Below are 22,048 nucleotides of genomic sequence, written 5' to 3' on the forward strand. Positions count from 1 at the left end.
GACACGTGCCATTGTCTTCCTCCTCTCCTAATTGTGCCAGTGTGTTTCGGCCCTGGGCTGAACTGCGGCTCTCTTTGACACGAGGAAATGGATTAGTCAGTGGGTTGATTGGGGGAAGGAGCATAACAGATTACCAAGGTCGAACCGTCCTCGTTAAAAAACAACACAACACAAAACAACAATTTGAGCTGGGTCTTATCTGCCACCACACTGAGGCTTCCTCGCTGACAGTGAGTGTAAGTGCTCACGGCTGGCTGACCTCATCTGCAGCCCGTGTTCAAAAATAGGGATGGTCTCCTCAGATATAGCGCATAGTCGGAACCATACGAAGCTGCGGCTCATGCAAATACACCGAACCGGGCTGAAGATGTAACGCATGTGAAGTCACATCGCCTCTTTTGCATTGTTGATAATGAATTTTAGTGTGTTTTTTTTTTTTCTGTAAAGGGATGATTCACCTGCAGGCGCAGAGTGACTAACAGTATTAGTAAGTGGCTGTTTTGTTCTAATCTCACTGCCTCTGGCTGGCGAGGGCATATGCTGAAACAGTGTGGAGGTGGTCTCAGACTCCCCCTCCCACTCTGTGTGAGGGTGTGCTGACTGTGGGGTAAATTGTGACCCAATTAGCTCTGGCAGGGAGGTGGGGGGGGGGGGGGGGGGGGGGGTCTGCCGTGTTAATGAGGGGGCCAGTTTTAAGCTGGTGGTCTGTGTGCATGTGTGTGTGTGTGCGTGGGTGTGAGGGACAACAGGTGGGAGGAGGAAGAGCTTTTCTATCTCCCACTGAGGAGTAATTAATACCAATGGATCTGTTGGATTGTTAATGCAGCTCTGTGTATGGTGCCGACTCTAACCTGGTTTTAAGCACATTAATTACACATTAATTGTCAGTGGATGATGCATAATGTATTGTTTTGTGCTGCATGACTAAGGCTTCTCTCTGCAGTGAGCTAACAGGCTGGCGCCGCTCACTCTATCCACGCCCGAGCTGGAATTGCGTCTGCCGAGAAAACAGAGATACACATCTAACCTATGTTGGCTCCATGCATCACACGGCTCCGGCGGCTCTGCACAGTCGAGAGTGATATCAGAGCTGAGACGGGCTGAGTGAATGTCAGACACTCACATGAACGGTTGCTGCCTGTTTTTCACAAGTAGAGGATATTGTTTTGTTTTTCAGCGATGGGTTAACGTGCGAGGAAAGGAGGTGTATGTTCTGCCTTAGCAATTCACAGGCTAATATAAAGCCGTCTGGGGGAGGGGTGGGGGGGCGACGTCTGGGTAGAAATGCAGGGACGTGCTATTAAGTTCTGCTGCGGAAAGAACAGTGTTTTATTTTCCAGCACATTGTCACCAGCGTTGGGTGTCATCTCCCAAAGATCTTAAATCTTGTTGTCTTCTCCGAGTTGACGTCTTCGTCGCCAGTGTGTTTGACACCTCTTTGTCCTCCTGAGACGTTTGTATTATTTTTGTGTTGTTTTTTTCAGTTTTGCATCTGTCTCGTGTTGGAAACATCATCAACGTCATCACTCTCCTGCTGTGATCTCACACGGGTTCACAATATTCTGCACGTTTACCTTGTGGGGATGGGGTGGGGGTTGGCTGGCAGGAGAGGTCCGGGAACGTGTCTGGAGCAACCAACTCAGACATTTGAGTTCACACTGTTGCTTGGGTCATAATTTCCTGTTTCTACCTGACTGAGCCGGGGGGGAGGGGGGGAGAACATTTTCTGAACCAGACTTGAACCCGACGCTCTGTTCAAACCCAACCTGAACCTGATGTTTCTAAGATTGCACTCAAAATGAGGACCCAGCCTACCTGTCATTCCGGGAGATTAAAACAATATTTTTAAAACAGTTTATTAACTGTAACAGAAAAATATTTGGGTAATGTCTGACCAAACATTTTTGAATGCTCAAAAGCTTTTTCTTTCTGTATCTGCTGTTGCTTCCCTCTGCAGTCACGATATTCATGAGCTCGGTTGCCAGCAACAGTTATTATTCTGTCTTTTCGCTCCTCTTTTTTTTTTTTACTTTAAGCTGCCGGTGATCAACTGACCTGCCTGTCTATTGAAAAACCAGAATAATGAGACAGCGGAAATATAATCAAATTCATTCCTCGCTCCTTTTTTTAGGCTTGAAAAGGAAACAGAAATTGGGGGGGGGGACTGCAGTAGTGTCTATTTCAAAATCGTGAATGTCTGCCCGTCTCGCTGAGGAGACAGTCACATGGTGGCAGGATTAGAATAAAGTAGGACAAGTAAAAAATAAAACTTGCTTAAAAGGCTTTAGAGCCAGATGTTCCTCTTACTCCTGATGAGGGATTATGAAGGAATCAAAGTTCCGGCTGCAGCTTGTTTCTTTGGCTGCGATTGCTCTATACGAGAGAGAATCTGCAGATATATACGTATCATCCCTGATAAGTACAGTTTATACGTGTAGCTTAGAATATCTGCTGCTGGATGCATTAAAGTTGTCAGCTCGAATTTCCCTCTGCAGTTCAGCAGAGCTGCGGTTTATAGGAGCCCCGTCAGACGTACTGATGAAGCAGAATGCGTCGTGCAATGTCTCTGTGAAATTGAAACATCGTTACATTTGTGTAAAATGGAGGGATTCATGGGCGAGAGCTTCTGAAACAGACCGTTTTCCCCGTTGTCCCTTCTCATCCTCCATCAACATAATCAGACAATGGATTAACGCTGGCTTCTCTGCAGGCAAAGCCTCCATTAGCCATGACAGGGCAGTATCATGGCAATGGGATTAGACCACCTCTAACGGGTTTAGTGCTCTCTGAAATAAAAGAACAATAGGAGCCAGGCACAGGGTCGTCTCAGGCTCTCAAAAAAAAACATGCACTGACGCCGTCCTTTCACCTCTGCTCTGTCTCCCCCACAATCACTGTCAACACATGTTTAAAACTAAAACTTTTCTTTTCACGTCCCGTCTGTCACTCACCCACCAGGTGTCAGTCAACGGTCTGGATTTGTGAATGGTCAGCAAGCTGCTTAGTTCATTTTCCTGCAGGCTATGATTTGCGGTCACTAGAGTTTATACATCCGCAGAGGAAACTTGATTTAAATTCATCTTTATAAACAGATTCTAAATGTGAAAAGACAGAATCTGTAGGCCAGGGTTTGGGGAGATTTGGGGGATTTCCAGTTCGACCAATCAAGTTTGAGCAGGCTCATTGACTAAAACCCCTCGAGTATCTCCCTTTTGATCTACCTTCATTCATATGCAGATAACTGTTGATGAGCCCAAATGTTGTCTGGACCTAAACAAAAAGTAACCCTGTTTGTGTTTTGTGTGGAGAAACATATAACTTGTGTATTAAAAGAAACCAGTCGAACAATAAAAGCATTATTTGCTTGGATTTCCGCTCCTGATACAACAGAAATTACTGGCTCATTCCCACACAAGACAATCCATCATTTATAGCCAATGGGCTACTGGATTGTATATGAATTCCCTGGATCCGGATTTTTGGATCTGCACCAAATTTCAGTATGAAGTATGTTCATCAAGGTCCATAAATTATTCACTGAGAAATCAAACAAATAACAAAAACACCCTTTCCTGGATCCGTTCCCTTATCCAGACCCCCACCAAAATGTAGTGGGTTCTTCTCTGACTCATACGCATCCTTCCACCAAGTCTCATAACAACCCCTTTAGTTGGTTATGTGCAATCCTGCTAACTAACAGACAACCAAACAAAAGCAGAAGAAAATATAAGCTCCATAGGCGAAAATTTATAATTAACAATAAACCCACCGTCAGCAATATACAGGAATCAGCCCTGCACGTGCAATACAAAGCGTGAATGCGGCACATACCATATTCTGGTGATTAATCTCTATCCTACCTCTGTTCATTTTTTACAAAAACATTAACAGATGGCCTCTCTGCAGCTTCTCTCTACTAAACTCTGTATCATAGAGATAAATGTCACTTAAAACCCAAGTGATGAATATTCTCAAAGAGATTAAATCTCCTAATCTGTGTATCCCTGATATATTAAAGTTAAAATGAATGTGCGCTCTCAGAATAGTGCCCAGAGAAGTAATGATGAAACCGCTGAAATCATTTAGCCCTGCTTTGCCATTATTTAAGCTCACATGAAGAAGTGCCCTGGGGAGTCTGAGGACTTGTCTGTTGCTCGCCGCCTGAGCCCAGTGTGGATGGAAGCGAGCGCACAGGGCCCGGTTTAGGAGATTATTAAGATCTATTCATGTAATGTCCGAGGACCTTGTGGACACTAGCCCTTCGGGAGCAGGTGGTGGGGGGGGGAATGTTGCTGGTTTTCCCTGATTCTGTGGCACGATCGTCTTCACACACTTTAAAGTCGGAGCAAGGCTGGATCACATTAACTCGAAATCAGCTTCAAAGGAGATTTGGAGCTGGCGTTTGAGGGTAGTGATGTGTTTCAACCCTCAAATGTCCCACTTTCCACGTCCGTGCCGGGGGACTCCGGGTATGAAGAGCTAAAGGTGTGTGTGCGTGTGCGTGTGTGTGTCTATGTGTGTTTGTATCAGCGGTGTCGGGGATTAGCTCTGTGGCCGTAACCTCTTAACTTCATGGCAGTAAAACAAAGGTCTCTGTGTGGCCGTCCAACCAGGCCTAACATACGGAGGTCTAAAAATAATGCCGTGCTTTCAATTAGCCCTTCAGCTCGGCAAAACATTTGAAACATCAGCTAAGTGAACAGGGTCGGGGGTATTTGGTGGACAGACCTTTGGGAGCCGTGTGAGTGCCTTGCTACAGCTCCTGCAAACACGCATTTTGTGAGGATACTCAGGGTGTTTTAGTTTTCTGCGAGAGATGTCAGAGCTTCATCCAAACCTCTGCTCAGCCCCTGCGATCTGACTGCATCACCTGCTCCGGGATATATTCCAGTGTTTGAAAGTGAATAATCACCGAAGTTTCACTGTGGGGTAATGAGAAATTGAATGATGTCAAAGAGGTTAGAAGCTCTGAACGAGTCTTTATTCTGCAGAGACTCCTCACGTCTCCTCAGCGTAAATGTCAAAGCGTTAAATGATAGGAAAAAACAATTCTCTCCCACATGGTAAAAAGCGACTTTCACTTAATTTCAATAAAGTTAGGAGTTAAGACGACAGGCAGCGTGTGATTGATGAAGTCATACCACGGAGCGAGTTACAGAAAAGGGAGAATGTACGGGTTGACTAATGTCCAATTCAGACCTGAGGGAGAACTGTCTGCCACCTCGCTAAGTTTTGGAATATTCATTGCCCGTTTTACCCAAGACAATTATGGCAGTCAAATGAGGGAGAGGAATGACTCCCCCGTCTTTGAATAGCTGCGATAATGTCACTTCAAAAGACATTTCATTCAAGCCCAGTGGCAGTGAATATTGATGTTGGACTGAAGACCAGGGCTGCCATGTTGACACAGTCCTGTCAGACGAACTGGTGGATAATTAATGTGACAGTCATGTACTCAGATTAATTAGAGCTAAGTGCATATGGAGGAAAAATCCTATTAATTTTCTGGATAGAGATTTTGATTATCAACCGTAATGTTGTAACCATCAAAGCTAGATTTACCACGAACTACGAGGCAGTGAAACAATATTATGTTCTCCAGTAGAAGCCACAAGTCTGTCTGATATCTACTGTGCTTAAGAACTAAATGTTTAACCTGCAATGTCAAGGAGAGGTGCTACACTACCCACAATCCTCAGGTGTAGGAGCAGCGTCTACGTTTACCACAAGTGCGAAAATCATGTCATGTGCTACGGTTCTTCCATTCTCCGATCATTCAGTGTTGAGTGAGTCTATTTAGTTATATTACCAGAGTAAATTTCAGGAAAATGTTTGGATTTCAGTGCATGTCTGATAGTAGCTTGTGCTAGTTAGCTGTGCATGCTAATGTCTGCACCTTTTAGATAGTTTTTTTGATAAATGCACAGTTTGAGTATCTTTTGGTTTTGGAAACAAGTCACTAATAATAGAAACTACCCTCCAAACTTTGAACGTGACAGACCTGCCACGGATTTGTGTTTTAGTGATTGTTTAATTGATGATTGAGAGGGATCGATGTTTACCATGGATTGTAGTGTCATGTCATCTCTCATCTTCGTATCTGTTAAAGATTGATCAAATATTCATGAAAGTGTAAAAGTAGATTGCATTGATTATGTTCACTTTGGTTGAGAACTAAAGAGCCTGCAGGCTGTAGCTACAGGATGTGGTCCAACATGACATAGTGAAGCGGTCTGTGTGCGAGGCTGTCAGCACCCGACGACGACGACTCTCCATTGTGCACGAGAAGCCTCCGGTTCACAGTTCACTCTGAGACTTTGTCAATCACAGCAAAAAAAAGATTAAAAGATATCAAGGGTCGCCGTGTCAAACTCCTCATCCTGCCGTCATCCACGGGGGCTGATGGGAGAGCAAACCCCGGAGTTGATGTGAGGATAGGCTCTGCTCGTTCAGTGTTGATTTCATTCTCTTTCAAGCCAGCGTTTGGAAACAGAGGAATAATCCTTTCATTAACACGGGGGCCATTTTTTTCTCCCTCCCATATGAGCTAAATTATGAATGCGCCGTTATTTGTTCACTCCATGTTGGACCGAGTGATGTGTATTATTCATCTGCTCTGACAGGAGAGACAGCAGAGTAGGACACAGGCCCGGGAAAACATTAAATCAAGAGCACAGTCTAACAAGGACGTTGCCAGGGAGTTGAGCGCTCATGCACATGCAAACACAACAGTTGACTTTCCCTCAATATGCCTGTTTTCACCTTTCAGCAGGAAGATGCTTCACTCAAGAAAATCACATCTGAATGTCTTCCAAGACAAATCTGTGTTTCTTTTGATTATAGCAGGGTGCATGTCTGGGCTGCTGCTCGTCCATCCTGATTCCCAGACAGACGGGGCTTCTGAAGCTAATTAGATTTCTTTGTGTTTTCATCCTAGTCCTGAGAGATGATTTCCGGCAGGCGCCGAGTGATGTGGTGGTGGCTGCTGGCGAGCCTGCCGTGCTGGAGTGTGTGCCTCCGCGTGGCCACCCCGAACCCACCGTGTCCTGGAAACGCAACAACGCCCGAGTCAGCGCCAAGGATGACCGCATCGCTGTGAGTTAAAACAAAACACTGATCAAGGACTCGCCGGTTTCCATTTTAAAATACTGAGCAAACACAAAGCTATTAAACTGGAAGGGCACTCAGTAGAATGCAAATCCCCGCCAAGGCCCAACAGCCCCTCTATGAAACCACATTTAAATTCACTCCACAGACAGATGGTTTTTGGAACTGCACCAATGAAATCAACTTAAATGCCTGTCACAATGTTGAATCAAGTAAAAAATGATTCCTCCATCCGCCCACTGATCTGGATCCCTACCAAAATGTTAGAGGTTCTTCTCTGATCCACACTGCAGCCCTCCACCACGTCTGATGGTTATCTGTTAGAAACCCTCCAGACAAACGGGCAGGGGTCAAAACATAACGTCCTTGGCCGACGTGATGATGCTGTATCCTCAAGTTTGGCTCAGATTTACCAACTCATGTTGTTTGATTAATGTTAACCTCATGATAACTCACAGAATATGTGTACAGGCTAGTTCTGGGTAAATCTGAATACTACTTTTTGAGCCTTATAGCGTTTAGTCAGTGCTAGGATCATTTGGGGATTAAAACAAATATATTTTATTACAATAAAGTAGAATTTATGTCAAATTAAAGCAGAAGATCTGGTTATATTTGTCATTCTTAATAAATACGATGAAAAGATGAAAGCCTACAGTGAACTGAAATCACGAGTAGATATTGTCTGTGTGTAGCCAAAGCCTGACTTAGCTTATTTTTCTGTGCCGCAGACCTCCATTAAATATACATTAGAGAGCTGCACTGTTAAAGTGGGTGACATGTTCCTTTTTTTAACACGAACACGACCACAGTGGTTTATTTTCAAGCTGATCCCACATATCTAGGCTACTGTCCTGCTGCTGTAAATACTCTATAGCATGAATCCTCAGCTGGAAATAGGCTCATTTAAGTTGCCGGTTTCTCTGGTGCCCGGCTGTTTTTGTATTTTGCTTCCATTTAAAAAAAAAAAAAAGATTTCATATCTCTCTCAATGAGCTCTTTAGACGTGACGGAAAAGCTTTGAGAGACGGAATAAAGCAAGGGTTGTTTTTCTCCTTTTCTTATCTTTTAATTGGGGAATCAGGAGTGTGAGAGGTCGTCCTCTAATTTTGGGTCCATACTTTATTGTTCTGTTCTTCATTATTTCGGGTCTACATGGCTAAACACTTGTTTTAAAATTAATTGATTTTTACGAATATCACTCCAGGACTTCTTTATAAAACCCTCAGCTTCTCTTCTGCAGCGCTGGAAAAAAGGCAGGGATTCAGATTAACAACATGTCTTACTATCTTTCAACAGCCATTAATTAAATGTGGATCTGTTTTTCTATGGAGTGGAAAATATCTCTGTGTCGCTTTTGTTCTCTCCTCTCATTTGTAAAAATCAGGAGTCTAATGGTTTTTCACAGACATCTTCTGAAAACGTAGGAAACATCTTACACCGTTCATTATCTGGTTTTATTATGGAGAATAAGTAGAAGATTCCAATACTGAACCCAATCGCAAGTACACTGATACTGCTATAAATATATGTATAGTAGTTGTGTTCCAGCACTTTACAAAAGTACACCACAATGACTCATACGGTGCTTTGAAGATGAAGGATTAATGATTTATAACAATGGTAGAGGATCCAAATGTGGATTTGTTTCCCCCTGAAAGGGAACGGGATGATAAAATGGAGTCGTATCTGGCGTCTTCATCTGAAGTCTTAACTTTGCTGTTTTTCAGATGCGTGGTGGGAAACTGATGATCTCTCACACCAGGAAGAGCGATGCCGGCATGTACGTCTGTGTGGGCACGAACATGGTGGGAGAGAGGGACAGCGATCCCGCGGAGCTGGTGGTGTACGGTGAGTTCCTGATGAAGGTTGTGCAGTGGATGTTTCTTTAGAGGAGCATCAGCCTGGACCAACTTTCTCTCCTGCTGCAGAGCGGCCCGTGTTGGTGCGAAGGCCGGTGAACCAGGTGGTGATGGAGGACGAGACGGTGGACTTCCTGTGCGAGGTGCACGGAGACCCCCCTCCCACCGTGCGATGGCGCAGAGAGGAAGGAGAGCTGCCCCGCGGGAGGTGAGAGCGTCGGACTGGAGCACAGACAAACAGACTGTAGGACTGGTTGATGCACGTACAGCATATCATGAGGCTGCATTAGAAAAATACAGTTTTACCAGAGACAGGTCGTGAGTTGGATAATTCCAGCACGTGACCCAGAAAACATATGTGGAGTAACTGTTCATTAATTCATGCTCTGCTAATATGGATTCATAAATGGAAGAGACCAAAGAGGATTCATTAGTTGGCACAATCCTCCTGTGACCACTTTCATCCTATTTTCCAACTCAACGCAATATAATATATATTTAGCTCAGCCTATTAGATAATTACATTTTTGTTCTCCAACATTATACAACTTAACAGATCACTCATACATTACAGCCAAGAGTTTATATAATTAATGTTATTTACATTTGAAGCTATGGACTGTGGTTTATTTGAAAGTAGAAGTTCACATAAAATTCATATATGAACTTTTAATGACTTAATAATTATTTAATGTTTTGCACAACTGAGCATTACTCACAACAAATAATCTTCTGTGACTCAAGATATTTAGAAAACTATTCTTGGCATTTGGGTTTTTCTCAATACTTTCCATACTTTTGCTGTTAATAGCATCACAAAGGGATTATGTTAGATAATATGAGTCATCAAAGATGGTGCTGAAAAGTCTTAAATTGAGTTTTAAGAAAACTTTTTTTATAAAGTTGACCAAGTGTCGAGATTGCTATTGTACTTATATGTCAGCAAACACCATGTTGTTAGCAGCTAACGTTCAGTTCTGACATTTTTGCTATTTTCAGAATTGCAATGAACTTGTCTTGTTATTTTTTATTTTCTTTGTCTTATTTTCTTCAGTAGTGTATGAGACCAATTTCATTATTGCATAAAAAAATACTTTGTACCATATACTATACACTGTAGTTGTACTGGGTACTTCAAAAATATATTTTTTCAACAGTAGTCTTTCCTAAATCCAGGTAGAAATCTGCCAAGAGGATAAAGTAATCGTCCTTATTTCTAATTTCAACAGTTTTGAGTAACAGTGGCAATATCAGACAGCGAGGACACAGTGTTCTACTCGTTTCAAGATAATGTCACCTGATTGAAAAAGAAAATAATCCTCGCAGCAGGCTGATTGACATGGAGAGAAATGATATTATCTTGAGCCACTGGCAGATTTTCTCGACTTTGTGTAGATCAGTGTGGCCATTTATTTCCCTGCTATGCTTTTCTGTTAGATCTTTCATTATCTCCCTGTTTCTCATTCCCCAGGTTTGAAATCCGCAACGGCAACAGCCTCCGTTTGTTCCGCGTGAAGGAGCAGGACGAGGGCACCTACACCTGCACGTCTGAGAACAGCGTGGGCAAGACGGAGGCCTCGGCCATGCTGCAGGTCCACGGTGAGAAACAAATCATGCATACTGAAAACAAGCGTGCAAGCACATCTGGCCACACTGTCGTTCAAAAGGCCGTTGTTGTTTCCTGTCCGCCGCTCTGTGTTTTTATATGAGTGCGTCTTTGTGACTTTGTGCGATGCTGCCAGGAGCTTATACTAACCCGTATGGATTATGCCATTTGACAGATGTTTGGTAGATGTGTGCTTTAACTCACTGCCAGAGAGCAGTCGCTGCATTAATAAGACATGACTTTCTCTCTCTCTCTCTCTCTCTCTCTCTCTCTCTCTCTCTCTCTCTCTCTCTCTCTCTCTCTCTCTCTCTCTCTCTCTGCCCTTTTCTCGTTTTACTACACGTGTAGTGTGGTGTGTGTGTGTGTGTTTCTTGGTTTAAAATGTCTCAGATGACTTCATCCACTAATGCTTTTATCAGTGCAAATGAAATCCAAACTGAGCCGTTATCCATTCACTCTGTTTCTCCTTCTTCCTCTTTTTCTCCTGTCCTTGCTATTACCGGTTTTGTTTTGTTGCTCAGCCTTTCATCCATCTCATTAATTTTCCATCTCTCTCCATCATGTTTCAAACCCTATCATCATTCCAGTTGGCCCGTTCCGTAAGTTCACTCTCCATCTAATTATTTGTTATTTATATCCCTTCTCTTCCCTGTATGGTATTCATAATGATTTTTGAAACAAGGATCACTACCTAATGGTGTAAATAAGTTCCTCCATTAGTGTCTCTTAGTGTGTCGACATGCCTGTTGCTGCAGTCAGGCATTAAGTAAGCCTCAGTAATAGTGACTTAATGCACACCGGATTAAGGAACTCCTATCACACAGACATGACACATCTGCCGTGTGTGTGAGGATTGTGTGACAACATGTAAATCTCCCTCTCGTGTGCAGCTGCAGTCGTTTAGAATTACTTTTAGTCACGATTCAGTAAAAGTCCATTTAAACATCAAACTAGTATCGTGTTATTACACTGTTATTATTGTTATTTCTATTACTTCTATTATTAACCACTTTGATGGATACGTGATATTACTAGAGCTATTATATAGTGTTATTGTTAAAGGACCACTCCGTCAATTCAGTATGCTCTTATTTCCCATAATGCAACTCCATACAGTTTTTTCTACACACATTAAACAACAACTTTCTTCCATGCATTTCACAGCTCCAAAGCTAAAGAAGACATTATGTTGAGAGGGCAGATTGCTATAATTTATGTACTATCATTTATGTTTAAAATCAGTGGAGGGCCCCTTTAACTAACAGTACAACTACTCGTAATAGTAGTAGTAGTAGCAGTAGTGGTAGTAGAAGTAGTAGTAGTAGTTCCTACTGCATCTCTTGCTTTAACTGTACTGTAATAATAATACCATAACAGTATGTTTGCATCATTGGATATTTTGGGATTTTTATTTAAAAAGGAACTTAAACTATTCAGGTTTGAGATCATTGTGCCTTTGCCAAATCAGCTGTTGACAGCAGTAAGTTACTGCTCCACCATTATGTGCAGCATATGGTGACATTCTCTTCCTGCTCCTCACACCAATCCTCACAGGAGGAGAAAACTCATTTATTTTACGCAAGGTGACTTTAAATGAGACGTCAGGAAGTTTTATGCTCAAAGTGAACTCAAGCAGAAGTTATATTTGCTACACAGGAGCGGCACTAATGGAACACACTAACAGAAACTCCCTGACAGAAAAGACAGTGAAGAGAAAATGACCCTGGAAGAGGAAGTTAAGATGCAGAACCTTTATGCAGCATATAAAAAAATTGAAATACAGTAATTAAGTTCGCTGTATAATGTTCTCAGATCACAGTGGACGTGTAACTACAGTGAGTTAAGACAAGAGTCGTTTGTGGGTTCCCTACTGCTGCATATAAGCCGGAGCCGAGATTTCTCTTCTGCTAAATATAAAGCAAGTGATAACATCTACAATAACAGTGACTTAGACAAAGACTCCGACCCAGAGACTGCGGCTCCCTTCCCATTAGAGTGTTGAACAATCTGATCTGATAGTAATCTGATCAGAAACAGCAGATAACCAGTAGCTCAGACACAAAGTCCACAGAGAATAATAATCCTTCATACTTCAGACATATTTTTTATCACATTCTCTCCAGTTGGGAGAGACATTTTAATACATGTAGCTGGTTAGGTTGAGAGATAAATGATCAGCTGTCAACACAGAAAATATCACATAATCAAAATTATAATACAAAGGATAAATGCATAAGTAAAGCATCCAATAGGAGCCATGTGCAAGATACAGGCTCGATCTAGTGCTGAAACATAAATGTATGCGAATAACACAACACAACACAACACACAGCACAAACAGATTTGTTTAAAGACATTGCAGAATCATGAAGTAAACAAAATTCGCAAAAACATCATCAAAACACTCTGATGTTGATGATGGTGTGAGACATCTTCAGTGTTTGGGAACACGCTCGCAGTGAGATCATTAAGACGGGACACAGATGACTCAGCTCTCTTGTGCATCGAGCCAAATGCGCGTGTGAGTGTGTGTTTGTGAGTGTGTGTGTGTGTGGTGTGAGTGAGTACGAATCCAGGCTGGGGTAGGTTCTCATTTGACGGGAAGCCTGAGCCAATTATTGAGACGGGAGGTAGAAGGCAGTGGTCAATGTAAATCTGCCGAGGATGTGACCTGACCTGAGCTGCAAAGTGCCGTCTCTGCTCAGACTTTTCCCCCAAATGACAGAGTGAAAGTCATTAGAGCGGCGTTGCCTCCAGCCGCCATGATTTGCTTTTACAGAGGAGACAGAGACGATTTGGCTCATTAAAGATGAAAGGTGCGATGAGAGGGTAGAGACGGATCAAAAAAATCCGAAGGTTAAAGAGACGGCCCTTCAATCCCACTTGTTAGAAGCTGACGAACGCTTTATCTATTCAGACCAAGGTCAGAACCAGTGGTGGACCGTAACTAAGGAAAGTATTGTACTTTAAGTTATAAAATGTTAGAATTCTTCATTAAAATGTCTAAAAAGCACTTGATCTACGTTATACTTAGACTTGTGAATTGACATAATCCAAAATAGACATTTAATTCGTCATATCGTAAGCCCCAGGGCAAACAGCATACTGTATATGACGAAGGAAAAACACTGCTAGCCAGTTAGCCATCTATTTATTGGTCCCTCGTAATGGATCACGATGATTCATTGTGGTTTGCTGCGTAACCTGATTCAAACTTGTATCCATTATCTCATCCGTGAACATAATTTGCACCTGAGTTGCTAGTCCCAGTTAGTAACTGTTCAAGGCCTGAGATAAGATAATGAATTATTTTATAAGTAAAAGATATTATTTGATCTGTGAAAGTTATCATCTCAAGACCCCTTGAGGTTCACCTTGTGGTCTTTTGGAGGGATCCAACCCACATGTTGGGAACCACTCGGCCATCACTAACACCAGTGCATCAATAATCTATGAGCAGTCTATGTGGCCTATATTTTTCACCGAGAGTCCTTTTACTTTTGAAATTTTTAGGACATTTTGCTCATTGCACTTGAGTAGGATTTTAAATGCAGGACTCCTACTTGTACTGGAGCATTTTTACATTGTTGTACTGGTAATTTCACTTTAGTAAAGGAAATTCCTTCCAAACCCTAAAGGAGTTGATCACACGTTTGAAAGAGTTTTCTTCCTTTGACTGGGTGGTGAGTGACACTTCTTATCCTCTTCCAGTTCCACCTCAGATTGCCTCGAAGCCCCGGGACCAGATTACCACCCAGGGGATGAGCGTCACCTTTCAATGCGGCACCACGGGAAACCCTCCACCTGCCATCTTCTGGCAGAAAGAGGGCAGCCAGGTAACAATACATTCTCTAATGGAGAATACTGCAGCAGCAGAGACTTCCAGCACAATGCGTTTCTCTTCAGGAAACACAGCACGAGTCCATATGAATAAATCTGCTTCCTAACAAGCCGTAGATGTTTGTTTTTTTATCTGCGGTTACAGGGATTTAAAAAAATAACACCCAAATACTGTATTTTTATCTTATCATAAGCAGAGTTTTCACACCTTCTTCATTTTAAAGGTGAGAATGATTCACAACAACATGAGCAGTTATTTCTGATTTAACCATACAGGTTTTTTCGAGTGGCCCACACTCTTCAGCAACACATATTTTTACATGTTAAAATGGACGAGAGATGAACAAGAGAGCGCAGCACATTTGCATTTGGCTCAGCGATATGACGAGATACAAATTGTTGGAAGGCGTTAGCGTTAAAGCGTTGGCGGGAAATCTTTCTCCTGCTTGCGCCCGGAGTGTTAGAGAAAGGCAGGAGTAGGGGAGAGGGAGGGAGGGGTGGCAGGAAGTACACCAGGTGTAGAAACTGCGTCTTTAGGGCAAATCTGCAGACAAACGCCGTCCTCTTCCATATTGTACCCAACTATAAATACCCTGTCGCGCAACAGCAGCTGGGATCAGTGAGTCGGAGGAGCAGCCTCAGATGTTTTTAGGAGCATGCCTGAAAGAAAAACAGGAAGTTCAGCCGCAGCTTTTGTGAGTAAGCCTCGGTGTGCAGGATGGTGGAGGCACTCCTTGGCTGTTTGCGGAGCTTTTTGCTGTATGCGGCGGATTATCTGCAGCCCTATAACCTTGGTCCCTCCACCGACGTCTAAGCCTCTTAGAGGAATGAAATGGACGGCTGAATGGATTGATGTGCATCCCTTCCCCCAAGTTCACATCCATCTCGCTTACAGAAAAACAGAATGGGAAAGCTGTGTGAGAGTGGGCATCATCCCCAAAAACACCAAAAACACCCGTCTCTCCCAGTTTTGACCTGAGTTGTTGCTGTAAGAGGAGTCCAGGCAGGTCCACACTGAAACCGCTCAGCAGCCACTGAGTGAACTGGCTCTTTCTTTGTTTAGACAGTAATAGTTGGTGGGAAGGTCGATATTTTCTAGTTTTGAGTGAAATGTCATGACATCAGCTGGATGGGTCATGAAACTTAGTTCACATTCATGTTTCTGTTTGTCCAATATATCTAGATCCAAATTAGTCATCTTCTACAAGTTCATAGACTTAATAATGAATTAAAAATATATGTATTTATTATTATTATTCCAATTAAATATTCCTATCATTTTAGAGACCTTTTATACACTTAATTGTTGAACCGAATAATTGAAGACATTACATTACATGTCATTTAGCTGATGCTTTTGTCCAAAGCGACTTACATTTTTAGTACACTCAACATTTATGAGGGGCCACTTAGGGGTTCAGTTTCTTGCCAAGGACACTTCGGCATGCAGATGGGGAAGAGTTGGGTTTGAACCGGCAACCTTCATGTTGGAGAACGCCCGCTGTACCCCCTTGGCCACACCGCCCCAGACAATTACCGGATTAATTGTGAACTGCCAGTAGGTTGGTTGTTGGCTATATGAATGATCTGTTGTGCTGTGTGTGTCTGTGTGTTTAGATGTTGTTGTTCCCCGGTCAGCCACCGTCACAGTCTGGTCGTTACTCGGTGTCCATGAGCGGAGAGCTGACCGTCGCGGACGTCCACCCCGAGGACTCTGGTTTCTACATCTGCCAGGCCATCAGTGTCGCGGGGAGTGTGTTGACCAAGGCGCTGCTGGAGGTGGAAGGAGGTGAGTCTTCACAGCCTCGTTTCAACCTGGGGAAGGTTTAGTCTTTACTCTGTACCATCAACTAATGAGGGGAAAACATGAATTTCTTAGTAGGTGCACAGCGATAAGACTAAAAATAGAACACAATTACAGACCCCATTTAGAAAGAACAATGAACTTCTTGTGTAATGTTCTTTTTCAGCAGCGTCTAAGCAGCGGATTTGAGCTTATTTGTTTTGCTTTTCATGCAACCTACTTTATTCTGCCTACTGAGCATCTGTATATTTTCACCTTTTGCACTCTCCACCATCCGAAATAAGTTTACTTTCACTTTTCCTTAGCTAATCAGGATAAAGATGACGTGCCTAACATATGCTTTCACTCCCCCTCTAACCGCCAGGCCCTTCAGGTCGTGTACCGCCGATCATTCGCCAAGGTCCGGCCAATCAGACCGTATCTCGGGGTGCCACGGCGCAGCTGCACTGCCGTGTAATCGGAGGACCTTCAGTCAAGATTTCATGGGAGAAAGATGGAGAGAGACTGCAGGGAAATAAACCAAGACTGACCTTGATGGAGAATGGCACTTTGCAAATCGCAGGCATAATGGTGTGTGTTTGTGTGTGTATGTGTGTGTGTGTGTGTGGGGGGGGGGGGGATTTGTCATTTATTCTAAGAGGCATTAAAAGAAGATTTCAAAGGAAGGAAAATCTGATTGTGTGACTGAAGGAGAAAAACGGTAAAGATCAGTGTAAACAGTGACTCTGACCTTCTTTTACCTTCTCCCCAACCCACACGCAAACACATTTGTTTCACGTTCCCATTATAAATTCAGTTTAGTTTTGTAAAGATAAGGTGAGTTTCAAAGAGCGATCTCTCCGAGGCAGTGCACATCTCTCCAGCAGCATGATGCGCTCATACGCGCTGTAATTATAATGTTAATGTTAATGAAGGTGCTAGTTTGTAAATGCTAATGTGCTCCGCTTTGATGGAAGAGCAGTCAGCAGCCCCTTTGTGCTATAACCCCACCTGGAGGTCAGCGGGTGCAAGCCGGTTGGCGTAAAAGTTTTGCTGTTTTTTTTTTCCCTGTTAATTGACGGGGTGATAGATGATAATTAGCTTGTGGGCATATTAATCCGATAACCTTCCCGGACTTTGCTTATTTTCGCCTCCTCTCTCGTCCTTATCCGCAGCAGTGGTGCACAGAGAAACTTGGAAGCATTAGGATCTGGTCCAGTGCACCGCTGAGGCGAGGGAAATCTGCCATGCCAATGTGCTCAATGGAACAGAAGACATGCATTAGTGTGGCATCAAGGGGATGACAAGGATGGGGGGTGTGGGGACGGGGGGAAATGGAGATGACGAGTGAGGGACTAAAAATATTTACCCTGCTGATGCCCTTAACCCGCCATCAATATTTGAGCAGTCGCTGGAGTCATTTAAGGAAATTCACCTGACCACACGCAGCGCTGTCAGTCAGCCAGAGGTCAACACTGCGGAGGATGATCTCATATGGTCTGATGGTAGTTCGAGCGGACTGGCTCTTATCCAGGACAAGGCTGTGCACCACGAGCGGCAGTGAAGCGTGAAGGCGTATGCTGTTCATAATATAAACACGAGAGTGTGGCGCAGTGTCCTTTGGTTTGTTGAAGGGAAGCGTCTAGAGCTGCCGGGGCTGATATGATGATTTCTACTTTTATTTTAACAACGGTATATAAGTAATTTGCTTAAAGCTGGTATAGTGAATATTGTTGTATCAAGAATGGGAAAAATAAGTATTAATAAAAATAGGTTGTCAGTCATAAGGTCAAACTCACAGAGAATTCTCACCTGACTGCGATTCTAGAAGCGTTATCTATAATATAGAATGATTCATTCCAAGATGTCTTTTTAATCTCCCTACAATTGCTACGTAAATACATATTTCCGAGTGATTCATTTGTTTATTAATATACTATTGCAACAGGTCAGCTGAGAATGCAAAATAGGAAATTTGCCCTTAGGCACGCCAACACATCAAAATAGAGGAATTACATTTCCAGCAAGAAATGAGTGAACAAATTAATAAATTTAGGCTTTGAATTTAGCTATTTCTTTTGTTATAAATTCTTATTTTCCCATTAATTGGTACAAAAAGACCAATAACTTCCACAAGTTCTTTAAACTGCACTTAGATATCCTTGGTTCATTTATTCTATAATTTTATTTAATATTCCTCCAAATGAATAGTAGCTTTAAGATCATTTCTGAGGTCTAGCAGACCACTTCAGAAATGTGTTAACATACACTATTAAAACTCAAATCAATAATCTGTCAAAACTTTCTCAAGACACTCTTGACCTTCAACTTTTTTTCAGTCATCTCCACAGCTCTCAAAACATCCCTCAAAAATATTAAACTCCCAAATGTTGTCTGCAGGACACGGACTCTGGGTCGTACATGTGCGTCGTGTCCAGCGCTACGGGAGAGACGAGCTGGAGTGGGATGTTGACTATCAGAGGTACTGACACCTAAACTCTCCGAACTCCATCTCTCTCTCTTACACTCCTCATTCCGTCACCATCACAAAACTAAAACCAATTCCCAGTTTCACTGCTGGTGCGTTGTTGGCATTCTAACACTTCTGTTTTCCTGTTTGTGGAACAGAAGATGGAGTTTCTTCAGTGTCCAGAGTTTCTGAGTTCATCCAGCTTCCGGGACCTCCACAGAAGCCCGTGGTGACGGAGGTGACCAAAAACACCGTCACCCTCACCTGGCAGTCCAACCCTCATGAAGGCGGGGCCGCCGTCACCTCCTACGTGATCGAAGCTTTCAGGTATGACAGACGTACACACAGTGGGCCGAGGAAACGTTAATCCTCATCATCATCATGATTTACTTTAAACCGGGAGAATTGTCTGTTGGTTCTAAAGGGCTCTCATACCTGCGTCATTGTCCTGCATGCACATTAAGGTTTATTCCTGTGTGGAGGTTTTCAAAATATCTAAGCACGGACAGATTTTGGGAGTGAATCCCCAGATGATTAACTTCTGGAGCTGATCGTTCCGGAGTCGGGGCTGCGGGGGACGACACCCATTAAGCAGAGGACAGAACCAGTGCTGGTGAACGTGAACCTGCAAAGCGAAAGTGGAATCTACTGAGTTTAATGCCGAATCCTCTACCTGCCTGCTGAGGACAGTAAAACCATGATATTTGAATACTTCTCACGCTGCTGCTGATGGTCAGTGTGAGTGGGACAGATGGTCAGTGTGTTTGTGACGGAGAGAGAGAGCGAGGGAGAGAGCGCTGTCCTTCTGTTGCTGTTCAATGCCATTTAGTTTTCAACTATTATAAATAACCTGTGGATGCCTCACACAAATGATCTATCTGCACGTGCAGCACTCTCATTCAAAGGGGATGGGGGGGGGGCCTCATCTTCCTACAAATTGCTCACAACAGACACATCAAGATCATGAATCGAATGTGTCGGTACTTTCTAAAAACTACTGTGTGAGATGAGAATCAGCACAGACAGCCTCTACTTAACTTCCCGGCCCTCTCACTGTCTGTATCCACACTCTCTCTGTTTCCATTTGTTAGTAGTCAGACTGTGCCCTGATAATGAAGTCTTCTTCATTCAGAGTCATTAGTTTGGAAATGACTCATCTGTGCCTGAGGGACAAACAGCTCTGTTAAGTGACGTCCCGAAGTGAATCCGCAACACTTGCCGCATCGGTATTTAGCCGCGGCGTCCCGAGGAGAGAGAGCCGCGGCCGCTCTAACGACCGACCAGAGGCCTCAGTGAGACCGACAGCCAGTGAAAGAAAAGACAATTACTGCAGTGGTCAGCTCGGGAGCAGCTCTGTCCTGTCCTGGGGCAGTGGAAGGAAGGGAGCAGCCCGGTTGTAGAGCTCACTCGTTACAGAAGCAGGAGAGAAGGCTACAGAGCGAGTGTAGAGACACAAACACACACAAAAGTTCTGGCTCTGTGCGGAGAGAAAGCTCAGAGCTGGAGGCTTACATGCACGGCTGATGACCAGGATCCACTCGCTGCTACACGCTCCACCACCAACAAATTGCTCGCAAATATTTGTTTTCAGGCATCAGAAGCGAGAAAAGACCGAAAGATCAAACCCATATTTCCCCTGTTCTAGTATACTCTCATGTATACAGTACATAATAATACTTATGTCTGTTTGGATATAAAAGGGAAGAAATCATAATGGAGGATTCTATGCTAAATGGGTCACTGTGGCTTCCACTCGGAACCCATTCGAAGCTTTTAAAAAAAGCAGGATGATTCCATTTAAATGGCAAAAGTGGTTCTCCGAAGAACACTTGGGGCGGGAGTGTGTGTGAGGGAGGAAACGTTGATGATAGAAAAACGCTGTAATTACTTCGTCATTTTCTGCTTCACGGAGTTTAGCAAAATGTTCAGTCGTGCTCTCGGTGTTTGATGGCCCTCGCTCCTGCTCGGCATCAGGCTGGAGTATCCTCGCCGGACTCGTTGGGAAGCAGTCGTTTTAATGTCTGTTTCCCCCGCAGTAAAAAGAGGGAATAAAAATGTGTCATTGTTTATGTACACAAACTAGGATGGGCCAGGCGTCTGTAGATACACAACTAACAAGTGGCGTATATCTATTCATTAATTTAGTTGCGACTCCTAAGAGACAGGGCTTTGTTTTGTAATCTTGATTTTTGGTTCACTCTCTTGCTGAAAATTAGATGAGCCAACCAACCAATGAGTGGAAGCATACCCTCCTTGAAGTAATGACCATGTGTCCTTGGGTGAAATGTCCCTTTTTCTCCTCTGCAGCCAATCAGTGGGCAGCACTTGGCAAACGGTGGCGGACCACGTGAGGCAGGAGAGGCACACGGTGGTCGGACTCTTCCCCAACACGGTTTATCTCTTCATCGTCCGAGCTGTCAACTCCTACGGCCTCAGTGACCCCAGCCCGATCTCCGAGCCTGTCAGGACGCAGGGTGAGTTACAGAGGCAGAAAATGATTTTGTTTTAGAATATGCATCAGTGAGTGCAGTCTTTATAAGAAGGAAATAACACTTACTGCTTTCCCTGCGTACGCTAAAAACGTATTGCTTTCTCAGTGTGATACTCCTCTACCCTGACCTCTTCATCAGAAAGCTTTCTTTAGTTTGCTTTCTCAATAAGCTTAAATTAAGCTGTATCAGCCCTGACTGCACAGTGGATTTCTTTGTTGTTTCAGACGGGAGTCCCACAGAACAGGGCGTGGACCACAGACAGGTGCAGAGGGATTTAGGAGAGGTGTCTGTCTACCTGCAGAAGCCTGTGGTTCTCTCTCCCTCCAGCATCAGGATTCATTGGACTGTGAGTTGAATGCTTGGCTTTAGAAGAGTTTACTTTTCAAAGTTGGCCCGCAGTGTGTGGAGGACACGCTAATCTCCAAACATTCACTTCAAAAACTCCTCCAAACGTGACTTGATGCAAACAGATTAACTTCTGGTGCAAGGTACGGCTGACGTGAATGTGAAATTTGTTTGTTCTTTGTGTCTTGCCAACATTTATCAGGTCGCCCGCCAGTCTCGGTACGTTCAGGGTTACCGAATATTTTACCGGACTATCGGCAACTCCTGGTTGGTCCAGGATGTGGAGGCCACCTCGGACAACAGTGCCATCTTAGTGGATCTACAGAGCAGCTCCGAGTATGAGGTCAAGATCCGCCCTTACTTCAATGAGCTCCAGGGTCATGACAGCCTCATGGTTCTGCTGCGAACACCCGAGGAGGGTAAGAAATATTTATTAGTTACTTTACTAATTGCTCACAACTATTATCCTTTGGGAATTAAGAACATTTCATGGTTTTTCAAGTTCTGGTAATTGAATGAAATTAAATCAAAAACAGACAAAAA

At 43.5% G+C, this 22,048-nt stretch overlaps 1 protein-coding gene across 1 annotated transcript in view; it reads left to right on the top strand.

Moving 5' to 3' along the window:
• Positions 1-22,048, top strand: part of LOC128440560 (roundabout homolog 2) — a 48,363-nt gene that overhangs the window by 14,888 nt on the left and 11,427 nt on the right. The window contains exons 4-15 of the mRNA XM_053423309.1: positions 6,938-7,095; positions 8,838-8,958; positions 9,039-9,177; positions 10,441-10,568; positions 14,287-14,411; positions 16,033-16,204; positions 16,584-16,789; positions 18,599-18,680; positions 18,827-18,995; positions 20,976-21,142; positions 21,385-21,506; positions 21,708-21,924. Of these exons, the coding sequence (XP_053279284.1) occupies positions 6,938-7,095; positions 8,838-8,958; positions 9,039-9,177; positions 10,441-10,568; positions 14,287-14,411; positions 16,033-16,204; positions 16,584-16,789; positions 18,599-18,680; positions 18,827-18,995; positions 20,976-21,142; positions 21,385-21,506; positions 21,708-21,924 (1,806 nt within the window). The remainder of the gene's footprint in view (positions 1-6,937; positions 7,096-8,837; positions 8,959-9,038; positions 9,178-10,440; positions 10,569-14,286; positions 14,412-16,032; positions 16,205-16,583; positions 16,790-18,598; positions 18,681-18,826; positions 18,996-20,975; positions 21,143-21,384; positions 21,507-21,707; positions 21,925-22,048) is intronic.

This window comes from Pleuronectes platessa, chromosome 5 (genome assembly GCF_947347685.1).
Source record: "Pleuronectes platessa chromosome 5, fPlePla1.1, whole genome shotgun sequence".
In the NCBI taxonomy this organism is placed as follows: domain Eukaryota; kingdom Metazoa; phylum Chordata; class Actinopteri; order Pleuronectiformes; family Pleuronectidae; genus Pleuronectes; species Pleuronectes platessa.